Source organism: Cynoglossus semilaevis, chromosome 13, assembly GCF_000523025.1.
Source record: "Cynoglossus semilaevis isolate Cse_v1.0 chromosome 13, Cse_v1.0, whole genome shotgun sequence".
Lineage (NCBI taxonomy): Eukaryota > Metazoa > Chordata > Actinopteri > Pleuronectiformes > Cynoglossidae > Cynoglossus > Cynoglossus semilaevis.
Genome location: NC_024319.1, coordinates 10,514,881 through 10,535,156, shown reverse-complemented (window position 1 = coordinate 10,535,156; position 20,276 = coordinate 10,514,881). Strand labels below are relative to the sequence as shown.

At 36.3% G+C, this 20,276-nt stretch overlaps 3 protein-coding genes across 6 annotated transcripts in view; all 3 read left to right on the top strand.

Moving 5' to 3' along the window:
• Positions 1-3,922, top strand: part of aplp1 (amyloid beta (A4) precursor-like protein 1) — a 30,522-nt gene extending 26,600 nt beyond the window's left edge. For 2 of the 3 annotated variants that reach the window (XM_025061845.1, XM_008323536.3), the window contains exons 15-17: positions 242-307; positions 477-620; positions 1,847-3,922. In XM_025061845.1, coding sequence (XP_024917613.1) covers positions 242-307; positions 477-620; positions 1,847-1,948 — 312 coding nt within the window. In that variant the 3' untranslated portion in view covers positions 1,949-3,922. The remainder of the gene's footprint in view (positions 1-241; positions 308-476; positions 621-1,846) is intronic. The other variant, XM_025061844.1, reaches the window with a different exon arrangement.
• Positions 3,923-8,475: 4,553 nt separating this feature from the next.
• On the top strand, positions 8,476-12,024 carry LOC107989395 (zinc finger and BTB domain-containing protein 16-A-like). The gene is made up of 2 exons (XM_017037661.2): positions 8,476-8,664; positions 11,278-12,024. Exon 2 carries the CDS (start codon positions 11,296-11,298, stop codon positions 12,022-12,024), a length of 729 nt encoding a protein of 242 aa, XP_016893150.1. The 5' UTR covers positions 8,476-8,664; positions 11,278-11,295.
• A 3-nt stretch (positions 12,025-12,027) lies between these two features.
• LOC103388554 (zinc finger and BTB domain-containing protein 16-A) lies at positions 12,028-18,379 on the top strand. 2 transcript variants are annotated; one of them, XM_017037718.2, is made up of 4 exons: positions 12,028-12,301; positions 13,075-13,184; positions 15,614-15,781; positions 17,107-18,379. In XM_017037718.2, the coding sequence occupies exons 1-4, from the start codon at positions 12,159-12,161 to the stop codon at positions 17,334-17,336; spliced, it is 651 nt and encodes a 216-aa protein (XP_016893207.1). In that variant the 5' UTR covers positions 12,028-12,158; the 3' UTR covers positions 17,337-18,379. The 2 variants fall into 2 exon arrangements, with proteins under 2 accessions (XP_016893207.1, XP_024917621.1); XM_025061853.1 differs by having other exon boundaries at positions 13,075-13,199.
• The last annotated feature ends 1,897 nt before the right edge of the window (positions 18,380-20,276 follow it).

Sequence of the window (20,276 nt, the reverse complement as noted above, 5' to 3'; positions counted from 1 at the left end):
AGTTAATGCATTTGTTATTACAAAGATTAAGATAAATGTATGCAGCATTACATCATATTTCACTTAAATCCTCTCAACTCATCCACGGTGTCCCCTGTTTTTATTTTATTGAAAACATTTCAAGTTGGAAATTGTATTCAATCTATTCTTATTCTTATTTACTCATACATTAATCCAACTGAACAGCGTCAAAGTAAATGGGGCTTGATAAATATCGTCATTTTGATTTCCATTTCCTTAGATCAACACCTCAGCAGAACTTAAGCAGGTCATCAACAAGCCTCCTGAGATTGCGCGAGATGAACTGGTAAGGGCTGAAAGTAAACATGTTGTTTGCTTGAAGAACTCAATGTTAAATCAAAATAACAAAAGATAAGACTTTATTCATCCCACACCGGGGAAATTAAGTAAAAAAGGTTTCATACCGAAATATAAAATTCATTAATTTCGTTCTTCTTTTCATTTCTTCTCCACAGCAGCCTGATGCCTTGGAGACATTTAACCGTGGTGCCATGGTAGGCTTACTGGTGGTGGCTGTGGCAATCGCTATGGTGATGGTAATCAGCCTGCTGCTAGTGCGCAGGAAGCCCTACGGCACCATCAGCCATGGCATCGTAGAGGTACGACTCAAGACCTACTTAATAATGGGGGGGGGGGGACATGACAGAAAATAATTGAGAACCACTGACCTAGAGCGTAGGAGGTAGCCTTCAGGTATCAATAAAAATAAAAATTAAAAGTTTTGAGACGTAATAATTTTGTAAACATTTAGGTTATTGTTTGTTTGTTTTTTATCGCTAGCTACCATCTGACAAAAGATTACCAATAATCACAAGAAGTGGCTGACTAAGGACTTTAGTTTCTATGTGGATTTTACAGTACTGAGATTGCAAAATAACAGCAACTTACATCTGATAATGATTCCTCCACAACTACCGTGATCTCTTACCAGCAGAGTGACACGCAGAAAAACTAAAGTTACTTTAAAAGTGATCAAGTATTCTTAAATAGTTGCCATTTGATGAGAGTTTGGTTAATTTTTTTTTTTTTTGGCATTTTACTTTGACGAGAGAGAGAAAGTAGCATAAACAGGAAATGAGTGAAGGGGAGAGAGCAGAACCTTGTAGAAACTATACCAGGAATCAAAAGTTATTGGACATACGCACACACTACTCAGTTTGTAAATTGAGATTTTTATCTATTCCACGCACATGTGGTTATCTGCCTTAACACCCACATACTATTCAAAGAGACTCTCTAAGCTCGATAGACTAGAGCTCCTTGAGTGAGCGATCCCCTGACGTCAGTAGACTACTGTCATTACTCCTCACTCTGTCACTTGTAAAAGTGACCTTTTAAATGCATATTTGCACACCCTGGTCTTTAACCGTATTAGTCAGTTCACTGCTACCACATGGAATAAACAAGTATGTGCACTAGTCGGTGTTGGGTTTTTTTTTACTTTTGTCTCCTGCTACGAAATGTGTCACTATTTGACACCTTTATGTCAGTGAGTTTGAAATATAATGGGGGAAACGGGAGGGAAGTATACATTTTTGTACCATCAATTACATAAGCAGTATCACCTCATTTTATCCTTTTACTTCTAGCAAATGTGTATCTTTATATTAAGGCTGAAAGTTATTACAGTTTTAAGTGTGATTTATTACAGGGTAGATGCATAAACATAAATCGGTGCCTGATGAGAAATATTAAAATATAAAAATATAAAACATAAGAATGTACTTTACTGTTTTATGTTAGATACTATGTTTATTGCGCAGGGACAGTGTGCTTGTTTAAAACCTTGTCTGTGTAATCATTTCTGCCCCTGTGTGTCTCGCAGCAGGTTGACCCCATGCTAACGCCAGAGGAGCGACAGCTTAACAAGATGCAAAACCATGGCTATGAAAATCCTACCTACAAATTCTTTGAACAGATGAACTGAAACACTGGAGCCACCAACAAGTCATGCCTGACCACTTTTCCAGTTTCATCCCAACTGTCCATCCCATCCTGAAGACAACAGTGGTAGACTTACTTTGACTGATTTAAGATTTGTGTGAAAGTGTGTGATACATCCGACACGTTTTGTAAATGACCAACAGCAACCTATTATTAACAGAATGTGAATAATGACATGTGACGCAAATTCCCTTCACCTATTGTAATCCTCTGGGCTGCACACCATTTCATACCCCTGAATACTTTTACGTCACAGGCAGAAAACAACATCCCAGTGGCATGACTTGATCTATTGCTCTGTACTAGACACTGAAGTTGTATGATGCGTTATGCATTGTAGTGTTTCTTTTCTTCAGCAGTGGTCTATTTGTTCAACTTGTACCAGAGGTAGATGCATATAATGTTTCCGTGTAGAAGAGTGTGAGTGTTGGCCTTGTGTTTTTATTATCTTTAAAATTGTGTAACTTTTAAATCCCACTCAAATATAAAGAGGCACTTAGCTAAAGCTAACTGTTGACAAGCCCTTACCTCCAGGAGGGAATTGGATCATAACCTTAATAATGGCCAGGATAAAGAGGTGTTTGCTTTGAATGAGTGTTGTATTAAGGCTTCAGAGTAAAAAGGCTACACTAGCCAGTACAGGATTGCGTGCTGGTGGTATAAAAAAAAAACCCAATCTCTTAATTTTGAGAGTACTCCCTATTTATTTCAATTATTTGGCAAAATTGACCAAATAACCTATTCAGCAAAATAAGTCAGTAAATGGGATTATTTTCCTCGTACTGCTACTCTAACAGCTGTAAATTAGAATAACCAGAGATCTGTTATTTTATTCTCAAAGCATGGAAACTTGGTGTATGATGCTGCTGTATTTATTTGTGTTGTTCCTGTCACTGCTTTTAAAAAGTTTGGGAATGTCTCCGTTCAGAATGGACACTGTAAATAACGTTAAGAAATACATATGACTAGATGTAGACATTTATATGATTAATTTGCATTGATGTCACGGAAAAATACATTGAAAAAAAATCGTACATTGTGCTGTTACCAGAAGGAGAAACATTTTCCTAACATGGCTGATTGAAAACGGACTGTTGTAAAAACCAGCACAAGACAACGACACAGTTTCTTGTTTCTGAATGTATTTAAGGTAGACGTTGAGATTCCATCTTTCTTTCAGTAATGCATCATTTCCCTTAGTACAAATTTTAAAAAGTAAAGTTTCTTGTTACTAACAGATGCCCAATGCCCTTGTCATTACCTAATGTAGCAGACCTTTCATTTTTAGTAATTAGAGTCTTAGAGCCATAGACAGCGTATAAGAAGTGGACATACCCATTACTGAACTGACTCCCATCCAGTGACAGTTGGTGGTAAAATGAGGCTACCTTTTAACTCGATTTATGCTGTCGACCAACATGTCATTTGGGTGTGTAATGATTTAATCATGTATTGATATATTTGTCTAGAAGTCTGTTTAGCAAAAAGTAGAAAATAAAGCATAATGGGAGATTGGCTCACATTCAACCAGGCTTCTCTTGGACATTTTTGTTCTGTATCAGCTAAGGTGTTCCATTTCTTGTTGAAATTATTTTTCTATTATTCTAAAAAATTGGATCATAATGTATAAAATTAATCTCATATTGCATTGGACACCCCATACTCACAATCTTGGCCATTAAGATTTGACATCTTAAATAACGTAGCTCAATTTATCTGGTCTTCCAGTCTTCATGGAATATGTCCGGTTCTTATATACAGCCTATTTTTAAGCCGAGCTTAGGTTCGTTACGATAACAGCAGAGAACTAACTGGCCACAGTAGCGACATTTTGGTGTGTTTTACTAAATGCCACACACACTAAGGTACCTGAGAGTTAAACAGTATAGCAGCCGAGTTTGAATATTTTGAATCTAAAAGATTAAATGTTGGTATTCACTTATATTTTAAGTTATTAAAAAAAAAAATTTTAAAAAAGCATTTCAGCGAATAACTCATTTGTCATTCGTCATATTTAGTCACCATAGTCATAGTCATCGATAGGTAAGCAAAGAGGGGATTGCCCTCTAAGTGTCTAATTACCGTATTGTGTGAAATTTTCTTTTGCGTCAATCAGATAGTCTAGGTTAAAAATATAATTTTTTTCATTTTCTTTTTAAAGATTGTTGCAGGGGGTATTATTTTGTTTTATCGTAAATTTTGCTTTGACATATGTTGTTTGTTTTTCTATCGTAAAATTTTGCTTTGACATATGTTGTTTGTTTTATTAATACGAATCTTCACTATTCTTCACTAGGCAGGTGGATTGCAAGTTTCGTTTGCTATGATAGGTGGAAGAGGAGGCATAGCCCTTGTAAAAAGTGTACAGCTACGTTAGTGAATGAAAACGTTGTATGTTCACAGTTTAAGTCAGTCGATCTTGTAATGATACTACTGAAACCATAGATGAGAATAAGCTTGCCTGTGTTTCCCAAACCACTGAAGGTTACCTACCAGCATTTAGCAGACTTAGAATGATGTATTACTGTAGTTCCTCAGATTACCTTTGTACGTACACCTCTGTCAAAGTCTAAAACTCTTTGTTGGTCTGTCCCCCTTATTTCCCAACCAAATATAAACAATGGTAATGAATTTTAAATTGCAGAAATATTGCCTTTTACAATGCTGTGTTTTGGATGTAATTATTCTTTTTTTTATTTATAAGTATTAATCAGTTGGATTAAGGGTCATGCTTTTCACTCGCAATGTAATTTAGGAACTAGAGTGGGTAAACAAGTTTATATATTGCTCACAGACGTGAAATATTGACAGAAATATGGCCTCTGTCTAATTGACAAGGAGTGGCACTAAGCACAAGCAGAACCAAATTACTCCATTTATGTACAGGTTGCTAAGTGTTAGATATTGATTCTGTCTGTCTGATTTCAATTATAGTGCATTGATTGAAGGGATGGTGATAGCATCATCTAGAGCGGGTCTTCACTTTCATCCAGACCTTTTACCAAAGACATGCTCCACAAATAAGCAGAGAGAAAAGGATCTGGCAAAAATACCCTCTGTTGTGTAATTGTATTTGTAAGCAATCTGAGAAATTAAACCTGGTCAAGTTAATTAAAAGTGTAATAAAATAAAGAGTGACCCATATTATTGTGAGTCTTTGCTTTATAGAGTTTGCTGTGGTGTTGCCTGTGTTATGAGCACTTTCATCTGCAAAACACATTCATAAAGGGGATGGGGGGATGGAAAGATGTATTGTACTTAGTCAAAGTAGGGTTTTGTTCTCCATGTCTTCAGGTCTTTTTTCCTGGAAAAAGAAACTTACTTTATAACATGACATTAACTTGAAAGGTTAACTCTCCAGTCACGGTGTTAAAGTTCACAACTGTGTCTAGCTGTTGGCCATTACAAGGGCATTACAAAAATACAAGAGTAATAATAATAATAATAATAATAATAATAATAATAATAATAATAATTTTTTATATATAATAACACATTAACTTGCACCGTTCCACAGACCAGGAGATTTAAAAAAAAATGACTGCAGCATGTGCTGCATTAGCATGGAAGCATCAAGATTGTGGTAAAGAAAACTACGAAGCCTCAATTTTTTTATACATGCTGCTAAACTAGAAACGAGAGCAGTAGAGTAAAATTACATCTTAGAGTTTGCTTAAATGAATGTCTTTCATTGTACTGATTAAAAGTACATAAATATAGCATATTCTAATCCGTAAACAGCATTACAATTTGGCGCAGCAGCAACAACAACAACAATTGTATTGTGTATGGACAATCAAGGTGCACTCACACATTTGGCCCAGTATTTGCAAGTAGGACTGACTGTAGCAGACCTTTGTGCTGAATTTTCTCTAAACAAAAATCATTAGCACACAACAGTTAATTATACAAGCCTGATACCAGCCAATATATCTATGCAAAGATTATATTTTTAAAAAAACCCTTGTCATAAAAGGGGATTTTTTTTCCCAGCGAGACAATGACATAGAGCACAGAGTCATAGAGCACAGAGTCTGGGGGTTTCATGGAACTGTCTCCCGATACAGACCGACCGGAAAAGGAGGATAGGTCCACTGACAAATGTAGTTATTCAAAAAGAAAAGGTTAAAATATTTCACTTTTCGACAACATACCCAATAGTGTTCAACATAATTTATTTATGTTCCGCTCAATTATATGATGCAGTGGCTGCATTTTAAGGTTTTATGCAGTGATAAGCATCAGGAAACATCAGACCCTCTGAAAACCAACAAGTGAGGTTGACACACTTTCCAAACACAGCTTAACCTGACACTCCCATTGTAATAATTCACATTCTGTTGCTGACAGTCACTAGCATAAAAACAGGCCCCACGCTTTTTCACCCACAAATTACAGAGAAGTGTTGAGCCCCTGCTCTGGTTCACTTCTTCCAAACCACAACAGTGACTGGTAGCCCTGCTTACCCAGATTACTGTGAAAAGACTCTGCTGCTGTACAGTGACAGTTTGTGACTGATGCACACATCACTCATACTGATAGTGGTTCCTCTGAAGTTGACGACTCACATACAAACACTGAGGGAAAGCAAGAAGCCCAAATGAGACAGTCTTTTAACACATCAGAGTCAGAGTCTGCATGTTGTTTAGATCAGCAACACTTTGATTCATTCAACAAAATAGCAATATGAAACTCCTTACTGTGCAGAAAGTTAAAAGGTAAAATGAAAGATGTCAACGATGAAAGATGACCTGTATATTAACATACATACATATATAGATGAAGGTTGAATACCAGTGAGTCAGTACTGATGGGCAACAGTTAGGGGTCTGTGGTAAATGTGTGTGTGTGTGTGTGCGTGGTAGGGGGTTTCGTTCTCGAAAATAAATTGAACAAATGTCACTGTCTCTGCCTTCCCTAGTGTCTCAACAATGTCTGAAGCGTTATAAAATGGACATTTTTAGAAAGCAAATTATCAGGGAAAGACCACATGACACCCTCACCTCCAATGTTTAGAAGAAAAGACACAGGTCTAATTGCAATCTTTTTTTTTAAAAAAAGGGTCAAAAGATTAATATCTTTCCATGAAATACATATATATATATAACCTCTTTTTTTTTTTTTAAAGCCTATTTGCTCTTTGTCAACAGAACAACAAACCTAGGAAAAGGGAAGCATACAGAGAGCCTCAGATCTTGCAAATTCATTCTAACCTTTATAATAGAATAAAACAGCCTTTATTGTCATTGTAACACAGGGGTACAATGTACACCTTTACACCTTTAACCCATATTTACTCAAATAATTTGTAAGCATTTGTCAATAGTAACAGTAAGTCTCGTACATGAATGGATTTATTTGCAGGAGGCAGTAAACTTGACATCATAATATTCTAATTATTTTAGATTGAGCATTTTATACTCAAGGCAAGTTTAAGTCATTCACCAAAACTGAAAACCTTGATCATTTCTATGATCCAGGCTAATAAATAAGTAAATCAATAATGCAGTATTAAAAAAAACAAACAAACAACCAAGCTCATCAAAACGAGACACTCACAGCTCACTGAGACCTGCATTACTTCATAATCAGGCATTAATGTGATGCAATGTGTATAAACAATACTGAAGAACAGTGGCAGCAGCTACTGGGTTTAGGTCTGAACACACAACACACCTATTAATATATTGACCAGCAGGACCAGAGGACAAGAAATAAAATATAACATGAATGACTGTCAAGGCAGCGGTGGCTTACTGGTTAAGGAAGCGGACTTTGGTCCGGAAGGCTTCAGGTCCGAGTCCACCAGCTGCCAGGTTACCACTGACCACTGTGAGCAGGGGACCGTCCCCACACACTGCTCCCCGGGCGCTTAAAGCTGCCTACTGTTCACTTTGGTGATGGTTTAAAAACAGACATGACATTTGGCCGTGTGCTGTGGTGTGCTGTCACAATGACAAGCCGTTCACTTTCCTTAAATGGCAACTGCAGCACACACAAGTATCACACCTGTACGCCTGTAGCTATACCTGCTGTATGGACGTAACTGCTAGAAACCATCTATTGCTCTGAATATAACCTTTTGACTCAGAATTTTCACAAAGCACTAACATTGATCTAATTACAGTACAATCCTCAGCTTTATCCCAGCTTAAACCACAGACGCACAAATATGGGTTTGTTTTATCACCATGACTAATGGACCTAAGAAATAAGAGAAAACGCCTGAAATGATCCTAAATAAGTCAAAAAGGATGTACGTCCACATTTGTGTTTTTCTTTTGTGAGGACACAAATACTAACAGTCTCAATAAATGAACCCTAACTCCTGTTACCTTCAAACTAATAAACCACACACACACACACACGTGTGCACACACACACACACACAGTTTTACTCTGTTTACTAAAATGTTTACTAGTTTACAGGATACAATAAAGGAACTACAGCTTAAGTGCCACGATAATATCATTGAGTTAAAAAAGACACCCTGTGTGTTTAAGTCATCCAACATTGTACTCAACTGGCAAGGCATCAAAAGAGATGAGCAAGAGAGGAGGGACTGCACAGACAAGAGAGGAAACCACGTTGTCCCATAGCAAAGCTGAACTCATCGTCATGTCACTTAAGAAGACACTTCGCAATCATGATGTGAGTTGATTCCTTATTCTATTGGACGAGTAGTGGCTAAATACGGGGTAAGTGTCCCAATCAAAGCTTTCTGCTTCAGCTTTTTTTCATCAAAGACTCAAATGCAATACATAGGTGTGTTTTCTGTGTTCAGATATAAATAGACTTGTGTGGTAAGCTTTTACTGGGACTTTACCCTATTAATGTTTGTGCATCAACACGGCAACCTATACCCTGTACTGTATATAGATGATGTACTGTACTGTATGTACAAATGTTGCACAAAGTAAAGTGAGTTAAAGTGTTGGCTCGCATCTTAAAGATCTGCTATCTATGTCACAAGACATCAACATTTGAGTGAAGTGAGGGAAAAATATTATTGCACAATTCAGTTCAGTTAATAAGGCAAGTGCTTTCAAAATATATTTCTTTAAATGGACTGGGTCAGGTGGACTTAATACACACTCAGACTTGCATCATCTGAACCTGGGACTGTAGATGGAAGACAGCTGATAGTGAAATCTGGTATGACACAAAAACTCTCGAAAATTAATTGTATGAAGAATAGAATGCCTTAGAACAGCGGCAGTTTAGAAGACGGCGACAGTTGTGTCGGTAGCATGACGGATAGGAATACAGAGGAGTTCCAATTATAAGGTAGATATAACGAAGAGCTGAAAGAAAGTGCAGTTGATTTAACATTTAGGTATTATCAAACCCTTGATAAATGTTTTTTTTCTTGTTTTGTTCCGACTGTAATACATATAAATAGCAGATAAGGGTATTTTAATATTTTGTAAAAATATATAGCGGCATGTGTCATAATTAAAAATACTCGACACATTTTTTATACCACTAGAGGATGTAGCATTATTTAACATAATAGTTTAATATTACAGCTGACAATATATTATAACAACATAAATTGATTATGGTTTTATAAATATATATATTGTATCGCAATGTTGCAGCCCTATATTGTCTAAGTGCACAGCACACATTTTTATATCTATATACATCTTAAACAACAATAAACATTTAAATCAAACCTACAGTATGAAGTTTTTTAAATGATAAGAAACAAAAAGAGAAATAGATTTAAGACTGCACACAGAGGTATGTGTAAGTTACAGTAAGTGCCGAAACTGAAAACGAATTTTTTTCGCATCTACTTAATTTTTACAATCACAGTCAAAGGATACAAAATACCAAAACTGTAATATATATATATATATATATATGTATGTATATACTGGATATATACATATATATACATATATGTGTGTTTTTATAGATTAGAGGTTTGATTAAAAACTACACTGATAAACTTAGGTTTTTATTGTTTTCTTAATTGTTCTATTTTCCGTGAAATGCTCGCATATTTAAATATTCCACTCCTGCGCAAACTTGATTTATGCTGAACTGTATTGTATGTTTAAACTTTACTCATGTTTACTCAAGCGTACAGTCATTAGTCATGGTTTCATATACTGTCAGAGCTTTGCGGCTTTAGAGTGTGTATGTGAGCGCCAGATATCAAAGCTACCAGCAACACATCAACCAAACATTCACACAATATCAGACAACAGTGTGAATTGAGCACATTTTCGGCAGTTTGAATGTGCAATAAAATAATTGCACCATGCTGTAAAAAAGATTGATATTTAAAAAAAGAGTAGTAAACGAGAACATGAAAGATTTAAAGATTTCGGACATTAAAACGTTGCTATGAGTAACCTTCGTATAACATGAAGATATTATTATATATTATTATTAAGGTGAAAATTTTAATCGGCATATTTATTGTACTTTGACTTATCTATTTCTAGTTCTCTTTGGCCTTTCTATTTAAATGGTTTTTTTTTTTCTATCTACTTTTCCACTCTAGGCAAATCTATTACAGCATCCTGCCGCCTTGGAAAAAGTTAAAAGCCTTTTCCATTAAAGTTAAACATGCAATTGAAATTAAGCTTCATCGTAATTTAAAAAATAAAGCCGTGCCACGTACAAGCAGCAGCTAACTTTTGTTTAAATCACGTCAATAAACGCAACTTACATAGCACTGGAATAGAAGCCTCCAGTGCAGCAGGTGACCTATATTCCTGATGGCACTACAGGCTTCACTACTAGAGATAAAGACTACTGCATATTGTAATCACAGCAAACCATAACAATGTATAAGTCAGACCATAATAAAAGCGTTCCTAAAAGCGACGTTACGTTCACAGCATCTTGCGTTTTTTATATGTAACCAACCTCAGCAGTTGTATAGTGTCCGTAGCATGGCTACTGATGTACTCTTATACCATAACAGGACATGTTTGCACTTTCTTATCATCCTTCTCAGGTGAGCTTGAGCCCAGAGTTATATTTCTGCTTGAAATGTATAAAAAGCTTCCTCTTTGCATTGCAAGCATCAGGAAAAAAAAAAAAACTTAAAAAGTTTCAGTGAACACAATGAAATGTTATACAATTTTAGCAAGGGTACCAACTTCTCTTAAATTAATTTTATGTAATCATGAGTAGTTTGTTATTTATTTTAAACAAATAATTACCCTTCCTGGAGCTCATAAAGATTTCCTGCTGCTGTGGCTTTAATGTGATTAACGATTAGTAAAGGCACAACATCTATTTTGCACAACAGATGTCTCATTTGTATTTTTCTTTTCAATTACCTTCAGTGTCTACCAACTTCAGAAATGATTCGAATTAATAACACACAGTATCCCCACTTCCTGGAGCAGGCGGATGCTCTGCGACGCTCAGGAACTCTCTGTGATGTGATCATCTCTGTGAAGAGTCACACATTCAAAGCTCACAGGCTCGTACTGGCGTGTGCTAGCAGAAGACTAGCACAGCAGCTATCCAAAGATGACATAGACAGCCCATCCTGTTGTACTCTGGAGCATTTCTCGCCTCACACCTTCCAGCAGATCCTGGACTTCACCTACAACCATACCCTTGAGGTGCCTGAAGAAGATTTGTGTTTGTTGCTAAGAGCTGCCCAGCTGCTGGACATGCAGCTGCTGGCTGACCAGTGCCGCAAACAACTGGATACACTCAACCAAAGGGACAGAGGGGACGACAGAAAAGAAGATATTGAAAGTGAAAATGAAGAAGAAAATAATCATGCTCTAGAGAAGGATTCAAAGAAGAAGGAACTTGCTCACGACAACAAAATTCAAGGCAATTATTCCACAGAGGAAAAGGTCAACAAAACCATTGTAGCTGAAAATCATTCAACCTATGTTTGTGCAGAAAACCACAACAATTCATCATGCCCAAGACAAAAGCCCAGACTTTCCCCAATACCAACAACACCCGACTCTAGACACATCAGCGTCATCACCAGGCCAGTAACCAGCTGTTCTTCTGTCCTTCCTGCATGCACTTTCCCCACTAACAAGTGGACCCCCGCGAGAGCTTAGCAGAAAACTATTCAAACCTCTTCCCTCTACCACCTATAAACCAATCCTCAGTAGCATACCCATTCTCACTATCTACGGCCCACGTGTTGCCTTTGCTGAGCCCTCATTTTCAAAACCAAGTCCACAGCTCGGTGATGGGCTACCCGGGCTTCTATCCGTATCACACACAGAACCGATGCACTGCAGCAGCAGGTATGGGCAGCATAATAAAACAAGGACTGTTAAGGAGAAAAAGGATTCGCAGAGCCTCCAATGGTGGTGTTCAAGATGGACACAGGTGAGTCATCTCAAGATTAAGATTTCATTTTTTTCCAAAAAAACATCTCCCTAATTTTCCTATCACATACTCATTTAGAGCCCAATTATCTTCTCAATTGCTCCTTTGCAAATCTGCACTGCTTGAGTCACTGCTGTCTGGGTAGCCGTCTGTGTCAGAGCCTCCCACACTTTCCAAAGAGTAGTTTCACTTTTTTGAATGTAAGGGTTGCAAGAAGAAGCATATATGCAAAAAAAAAAAAAATTTAAAAATTATTATTCTTTTCTCATTTTATCAAATATAAATGATATATTTCATTATGTAATTTGTACTGTGTTAAACATATTTACCTATGAATACATAGTACCTACAAAGGGCTTTTCTCCCTTTTTTCATATCCTTCCTAACGGTGCAATCCTTTAAAGTACGTAACTAAACAGTGTGATAAGGGGAGCCCCCTACATTTCTCCCCTCCTTTGCAATATTTCAGATTTTCCACCCACAGTTTCAGTAAGACCGGTCACAGCTGTACCACAAGAAATAGTTAAAAACCTTGGAGGAAAAAAATGTTGTTTTTCAGTGTCAGTGTACTGCCCTGCTACGACATATGAACGTCATATGTAGATTTCTAAATTATATTGAGGAAGATATCCCTTGAGTTGCAAAGTTCAAAATATATGCAGAATGATTTTTTTATGTTACCATCTGCTTCTTTCACCAGTGAAGTGCAAGCTGTTTACAGCTAGCGAACTCTTGTCAAATAGCAACATCAGGATTTTTTTTTTCTTTTGCAGTTTTCATCAAGTCCCTAAAACGAGCCCAGACTGCATTAAAGACTGCCAAAACTGCAGTTCAAGTCTCACTGCTGATTCTGCACCACGGAACGCAGCCTCTACACTATCAGGTACTGATTTAATTGGTAAGGCAAACTGAGCATTGCATTTTGCGTTCATTACAAAACTAGTATACAATTTTTGTCACGACACATCAAGACTTTGACGGTGGATATTTTGCAGAAAGCTTATCAGTTTAACAAGTATCACAGCTTTCCCTGTGACCCCTAACCTCTGTGAGTTAAGATACTGAACTGTGCAATGGAAAGTGATAAAAGAGAGTTGTGGTTTTGTGAGCATGGTGCAGCAGGAGCAGTAGTGTGGTTACAAGATAGAGCTTCATACACGCAGTACAGTATGTGCTGCAGCGCAGCAGTGGTTGGGCCCTTTTAACAATCACAAAGGATATCGTGTAATAAACAGTGACACAAACAGGACTGCAGGTCACTGCAACAATACCAACCCCAAAGTAGTTCTATGTGCATTTGAGTTTGTGGGAGATCTTTAATCTCAGGGCCTCAGACATGTTTTGTTTAATATTTCTGATTTCAGAGAAACCCTCTATTCAAACCTCCAACTAGTGCTAATGTGGGCTGAACACATCTAACTACATGGCTTGCCTAAAGCGATTGGGCTTCAGAGATTAAGAAATATTTTCCAAAAAATAAATAATATATATACATAAACGAGGTCTCTCAAACTATTAACATTTGAATAATTAATTACAGGCCAACAGTGGCTTAATCATGATTAATCAGGATAAATACATTATTCTGTATTTGGAGGAAACAAAAAAAAATACAAGGTCATCATCTGCATGCTACTCATGTTTGTATTTTATTGTATTTTACCTATTTGTGTGTTTTTACTGTTGTTTTGGTGCTGTACTGCTGCTGCAGCCTAAATTTCCCAGAGGGAAATCCAGAGGGATTAATAAAGTGCTATCTATCTATCTATCAGTCTATCTATCTATTAGGGCAACAATAAATTGATTGAATTTAAACATAATATAAATTTAATATCAATATAATAAAAACTTGAATCTGTAGTTTGATAATTAAGCCGTACCGTTATATAACAGATTAAACAAAAAACTGTTTTAATTTGTTAGAAATTATTAAAAAATGTTACTTATATAGATTATTTTTAACAAACGGGTAAGACAAGTTATATTTTATATTATTTTTAACAAACGGGTAAGACAAGGGCAGGTTTGAACTGAGACTGCATTGATAGCATTTGGTTTTCTAAAGTTTAAGTTTTCTTAATATGCAAATTATGTATTCTTGAATGGGAATATAAGGAGCATCTGCCAGTGAGAATCGTTTCATTTTGTGTGAGCCAATTTAATTTAAGATTATTTATTGACATTTAACCTCTTGTCTTTTATATTATTTATACCACAATTCTTGAAAAGGGGTTTTTCACTTACTACCACAATTGTAGGTGAGAGGTAAAACGCCTTATAACTGAAGGACTGAAGTCAAGGGTTTACACACGGTACAAGAACAACATGAACCTTAACTTAGAGGAATAAAATTCACAAATATGTCAACTAGATTTAGACTTGCCAGATTCGAAATAAACAACTCTTGACAACTTTTTTTTCAAATCAAACACTAGTGCAAACACTACTTCTATGTGTACAGAAATGCAATAGCCTGTAATAAGAATAAACAGGAATTTTTTTTAGGATAAAAAAAATGCTTCCTCTGACTCCTAGTTGTTTTTTGTTTGTACAGTAATTAATAAAAAGTATGAAAATATAAGATTAATGCTACAGCAAAGCATAATAACAGGACAGGACACTTAGACAGGAAAAACAGAAACAGGACACCGTAGTTTGTGTAGAACAGTGAGTGTAAAAGTGTTTCTCATTATTTTTGTTTTTCCACCCCCTTCTTTTTCAGCATCCTGTTTAAATAGTGTAGGACCAATATTTTTCTCGAGAAACTTTGGCCTAAAAAGTACATAGGCTTCTGAAAGGTGCACACTTAACCTCAAAATCACACCTTCACATTTTTAAACTAGTCCCCAGGATATGAGGCTACAGTATATGCGTGCGCAGAGACCGGAAAGAGTCTTGCAACAGGATGCAGACCATTGTGTCGTGTCATTTAAAATTCAACTAATTCTAATTATACAATACTTAAGATATTAAGATAATATAATGTTTTTTTCAAGTTATTATTTTAAAAAAATAATAAAGTTGTAGTTTTCTGACAAATGTTACAGTTTGGCAGGGCATACTGCAAATGTTGCATTATATTATTTATATGTTATTACAATTTAAAAAACTGAAAATAAAGCATGGGATATTGAAGTTTAGCACTAGGTCTTTCAATTGAAAATCAAATGATTTTAGGTTAAAGGTATCCTTTCTGACACGTTAATTCTTATTAATGCACCCCAGTGCAGTGGGAAAATGAAATCATTGTAATCTTTTCATTGAATGATATGTTCCATAAGTAATTAAACATCTGTATAAATGCTTGTACAGGTAAAGTCTGTGCAGGCTGTCGATTCTGCAGAAAACAATATGGGCTAAAGCGTGAGCCACAATCCAAGCAGCATGACCAGAGAGGAGACAAACCCTACCAGTGCCGACACTGCCCCAAAAAGTTCAGTCTTAAACATCAACTGGACACCCACCACAGGGTGCACACTGGTAAGCACACATTTTACTGTAAACTTTTACTTTGCAATTTTCTGATTCCTCAACAATTCCTCAGCTTGAGAGCTACGCCTGATGAAATGGCCAATGCAATATTCTTTCCTTCCGATTTGTGGGAAAAATAAAAACACAATCTACACAGAGTATTAAAGTGTATCATACTAATTACACCCACAATCATGTTTCAATGAAATGGAATGAGCCAAAAACATTTTGGCAAAAGAAACGCTTAAAAGCAACGACTGCCTGATTTGTCAGATGTTACTTAAGTAAAAGAGACATGACTGTCAACTCAGACAAGTCAATCCATGATATATTTACAGTGTACTAAGTCTCTGCAGTAAGTGGTAATGCTTTAAAAGGTAAGCTTGTTGGCTCAAGCTATTTTTGCACCTTAGTTTTCCGCCTCCTTTCAACCCAATGTCATTTGTAATTTGATTATAACTTCATCCCCTCCAGTAGGTGGCGACCTAGGTGACTTGCTTCGTGGCCTATTTTAAGAGACTAAGGGATTATTATTATTATTATTATTATTATTATTATTATTATTTTGAATACATTTTTGGGTTTTTTATTTACTGTATTTATTTTATTTAAAATGGAAGCTACTATAGAAGATGAGGTCACAAGTAAGAGACAGGTGTGTGGTGGCCAAAGTTTGATAACTTAAAAACCACTGTGGTAGACAACTCATCAGTTTTACCAAAATTTGACCTCTAACAACTTAACAAATGTAATTAGAAATTTCGCAGGAAATGAATGCAAAAAGTCGACAATCTTTTGTCCATGTCTAGTTTCTGGGACATGCAGATATATTCTATGTTTAGAAGAAATCCAGTCAGAAGTAGAGAAATGGACTCAGCCTCATCAAAGGGGCCAATTTCAGTTTTTTCTCTTTACAAAAAACTCAACACATATACACAAAGAGACAGGCAATCATCCAGATACACACCTTCATGGGTGCCTCTCAGGTCACTTGAACCATCCTCTATTCTGCCTGACTGTGGCTGAAACTAAGAAACTCAAACGGGGTCATGGGGTGAAAGCCTGCTTTGTTTAACACCCTTCATTTAGTTATTTAGCCCATGGACAATAAGAAATTAGGGTCTTTTTTATTAGTGCTTAATGTAGTAAAGGAATTAAAGACTATGCTATGTCTGTACAATAGTTACACTTACTTTAGCATTTTAAAAAACAGCATTTTCTCCTTTTGTTTCTCCGTTAAATAAATAAAAATTAATTTGATATCTTACTTAAATTGTCATCTGGGAAGGATTTTCAACCAAATCAAAACCCAATGTTCTTCTCTCTGTTTCAAGGGGAGAAGCCCTTTGAATGCCGTTTATGTGGGCAGCGCTCACGGGACTACTCGGCCATGATCAAACATCTGCGAACCCATGGCGGGGCCACGCCGTATCGGTGCACATTGTGTCTGGAGTTCTGCAGCAGCCTGGCCGCCATGCAGAAACACATCAGGAACCATGCCATGCAGGAGTTTCCCCCTGACTGGAGCATCAGCAGCACCTACCTGTACATCTCCCATATCTGAACCAAGTCTCCAAGCCCACAAAAAGCAACAGATATATATACACAATACAACTGTATTGTATAATAACATAGCTGAGTATGTATAAATAATACATATTGAGCTATGCAGTGGGTTAAATAATAGCTAATCAAAACAGTAAAAATATACAGATAAATAGTTGTAGTATTTAAGTCAATTATCCTAGTACACAGTGTAAAATGGCCTCCTCCTAGTAGTAGTTGTTGTTTATATCATTTAAACTGTTTTTGTATCGTGTACAGACATAAGGAATTGAAAGAACATGGCTTACCTGATGGTATTTAAGAGTGGCCTTAGCAGATCCTACTTCAACATGACGTTTTGTCTCAAAGCACAAAAAAAGAATCACAATAATTAGTGTATTTAGTGTGTATATTACGAAGTAATGTGCTCTGGTTTGCCACAGAAAACTCTCTCTGTCGATGTCACTCGTGTGTTTGTTCTAAAAGTTAAGGTTTGGAGCAATATATTTCGTGTTACTAAGGATACATGTTGACGGAGCTAAATTGCTAAATTGCCTGTTGTTGCAGTGTTTTTCTGCTTAGCAACATCAACTGATTGGCTGACTAGGGATGTACTAAGATACCCGGAAAGAGGGAAAGTAAAGTATAAATTGTTGTTTTTTTTAATGATATATAGTGATTAGTTCTTATGAAGAGATTTTTTTAGAAAAAGAAAATCAGGGGAAAAAAAACTTTCTTTGGTAACTGTCATATATTGGAGCCACAGAACAGAAGTTAAGCGGTTACAAAGTATAATTTTGTTTTAGTACCCTCCTGCGTGCTTCCACAGCACTTGCATTTCGGGATTCCACAACTTATTTGTATTATTATTGACAAATTAATTATATATGCATTTTGTTGTAAGGTTTTAAGCTTATAATTTCAAACAATGTATGCTTTTAGTCCCTCCTGATATTTTATATTACTTTTTTTGCTCTCTATAACATACATTTTCTGTGTGTGCGTGTCTGTGTGTGTGTTTTCCAAATGGTGCTTAATAAAGGGAGTTTATTCATGTGTCTATCTAAGGGCGAGGAGATTGTGTCTGGAAGTCGACCCAAACTGATATGTCTTAAGATCACTCGAGGTAATAATTATGGGATGCAGTCGCAGTAGAAGCTGCCCTCTATCCCGAAATATCAAACCTTCAGAAGGCGGTTTCTTGTTGTTGTCAATTGGAACCACTTGATGTCGCTGTGTGACTCTATTCTGCTTCTTTTATAACAGATAAGACTGTACAAAGCAGGGAATTATAATAGATAAACACACGTCTGTGCCCAGTGACTCGGATAAAAGCACCTAAAATACAACACCATTAATTTATCTGACTTAATATGTTATTTATGTTTTTGTAAAAAGAAATGCCGAAGGGAAGCCAAATACCGAAGACAACGGGTTTATTCAATGAATGAGTCATTGAACAAAACTCGCGCATAATTTGGAATGTTGCGTAGATATTGCCAACGTGGTTAGCACACACCGAAGCCACCCACAGAGAAAATGGCAACACTATAAACAAAATATATACACAAATCTTTCACCCTCGCAAATATGTTGCTGTCTAATGAAAACTAGTGGTCAGATGATGTGACCAATCAACTGAGCTGACTCATTATTTCTATTTTTATATCTTACCATTTTGAAAGTTGCTGTTCCGTGATGATCGATGCCTCATTCATTCTGCATTACACCCTGTTCCCAGAAACTCATTAAAAACCACACAGTACTGTAAATACTTTAAATCAGTATTTACTCTTCACAAATCTTTTTATTTGTCAAGCACACAAAATTTAAGTTATAAACGTGTTTCGGTAAATGGTGTGTTAAGTAATGGAATTCACTCAAAGTTGCTTGTATTAAAACTAGTGTAACCAGTTCTTGTTATCGCAGCTCTACGTAGATCGTGGTTAGGTATCGTTGATCACACCGGATACGTAGAGTTTTATCGTGAAGGGAAAACGGAAAATTGTGTTGCGTTGGCCGATGTGTGTTTGCTGTGTGGGCACGTGCGAATAAAGGATAAAGTTCGAAACCTTTTGTCGGAGACGGTCATTCCTATCTTTAAGTTATTTTATCATTAACCCTTAATCCTTACTGTAAAGCTAGATGTGGATGGCAAACAGGAAATACGGCTGTGACTCTGATCAATCACAGAATGCAGCCAAAGAATGATGTACTACGTTTAACTGATATATGAATACTGACAGAAATATGTCTTTCAGTGACCAAATACAGTACATACATGTTTACAGTTTCAATTCTGACAACGTCAACACTCACCGCAAACATCTGACAGATTTTTTTTCTTTTTTTGCACAACATTTCGAAAACTAAACCGCGATTAGAAACTAGAAGTTTAACATTTTATTAGAGTTACAGTTGTGTAACATCCGATAAAACAGAACACAGTTAGGTCTGCATGACTGAAATGAAACTTCAGCTTTTTTATATAATGTTACTCAGAGAGATACAGCACTATAAAAACAGGATGACAGTTGGTTTCCTAAGAAAGCACAGCCCAGGAGTTCATTTCCAGTCGATGACCTAGACTAAGCAAAAGCTTTTAACCATTCAAATAAAACATGTGTCTTAGAACTAACAATACAACAGTTCCGTTTCTGTACACCTCAGAATTTCTTGAGAAATTAGTAAAAAAAACGTTTTTTCTGCCAAGTGAAGAAAAAAACCCTTGCTCAACTCTGGGATTTCCCATTTAGCAGCTCCATCTAACAACTGTTGTCCAAACCATCTCAACCACAATTTTGAGTAAAGTGGTCACTGCAATGTTTCAGACATTACAAAACTTCAGACTTCAGACACTCACTCACTAAATCCGTAGTCAGCATAAATGTTGGTTGGTTAGCAAAAAAAAAAGAATAAAAGAGAGAGATTCAGCACATAATTAAAGATGACTTACAAA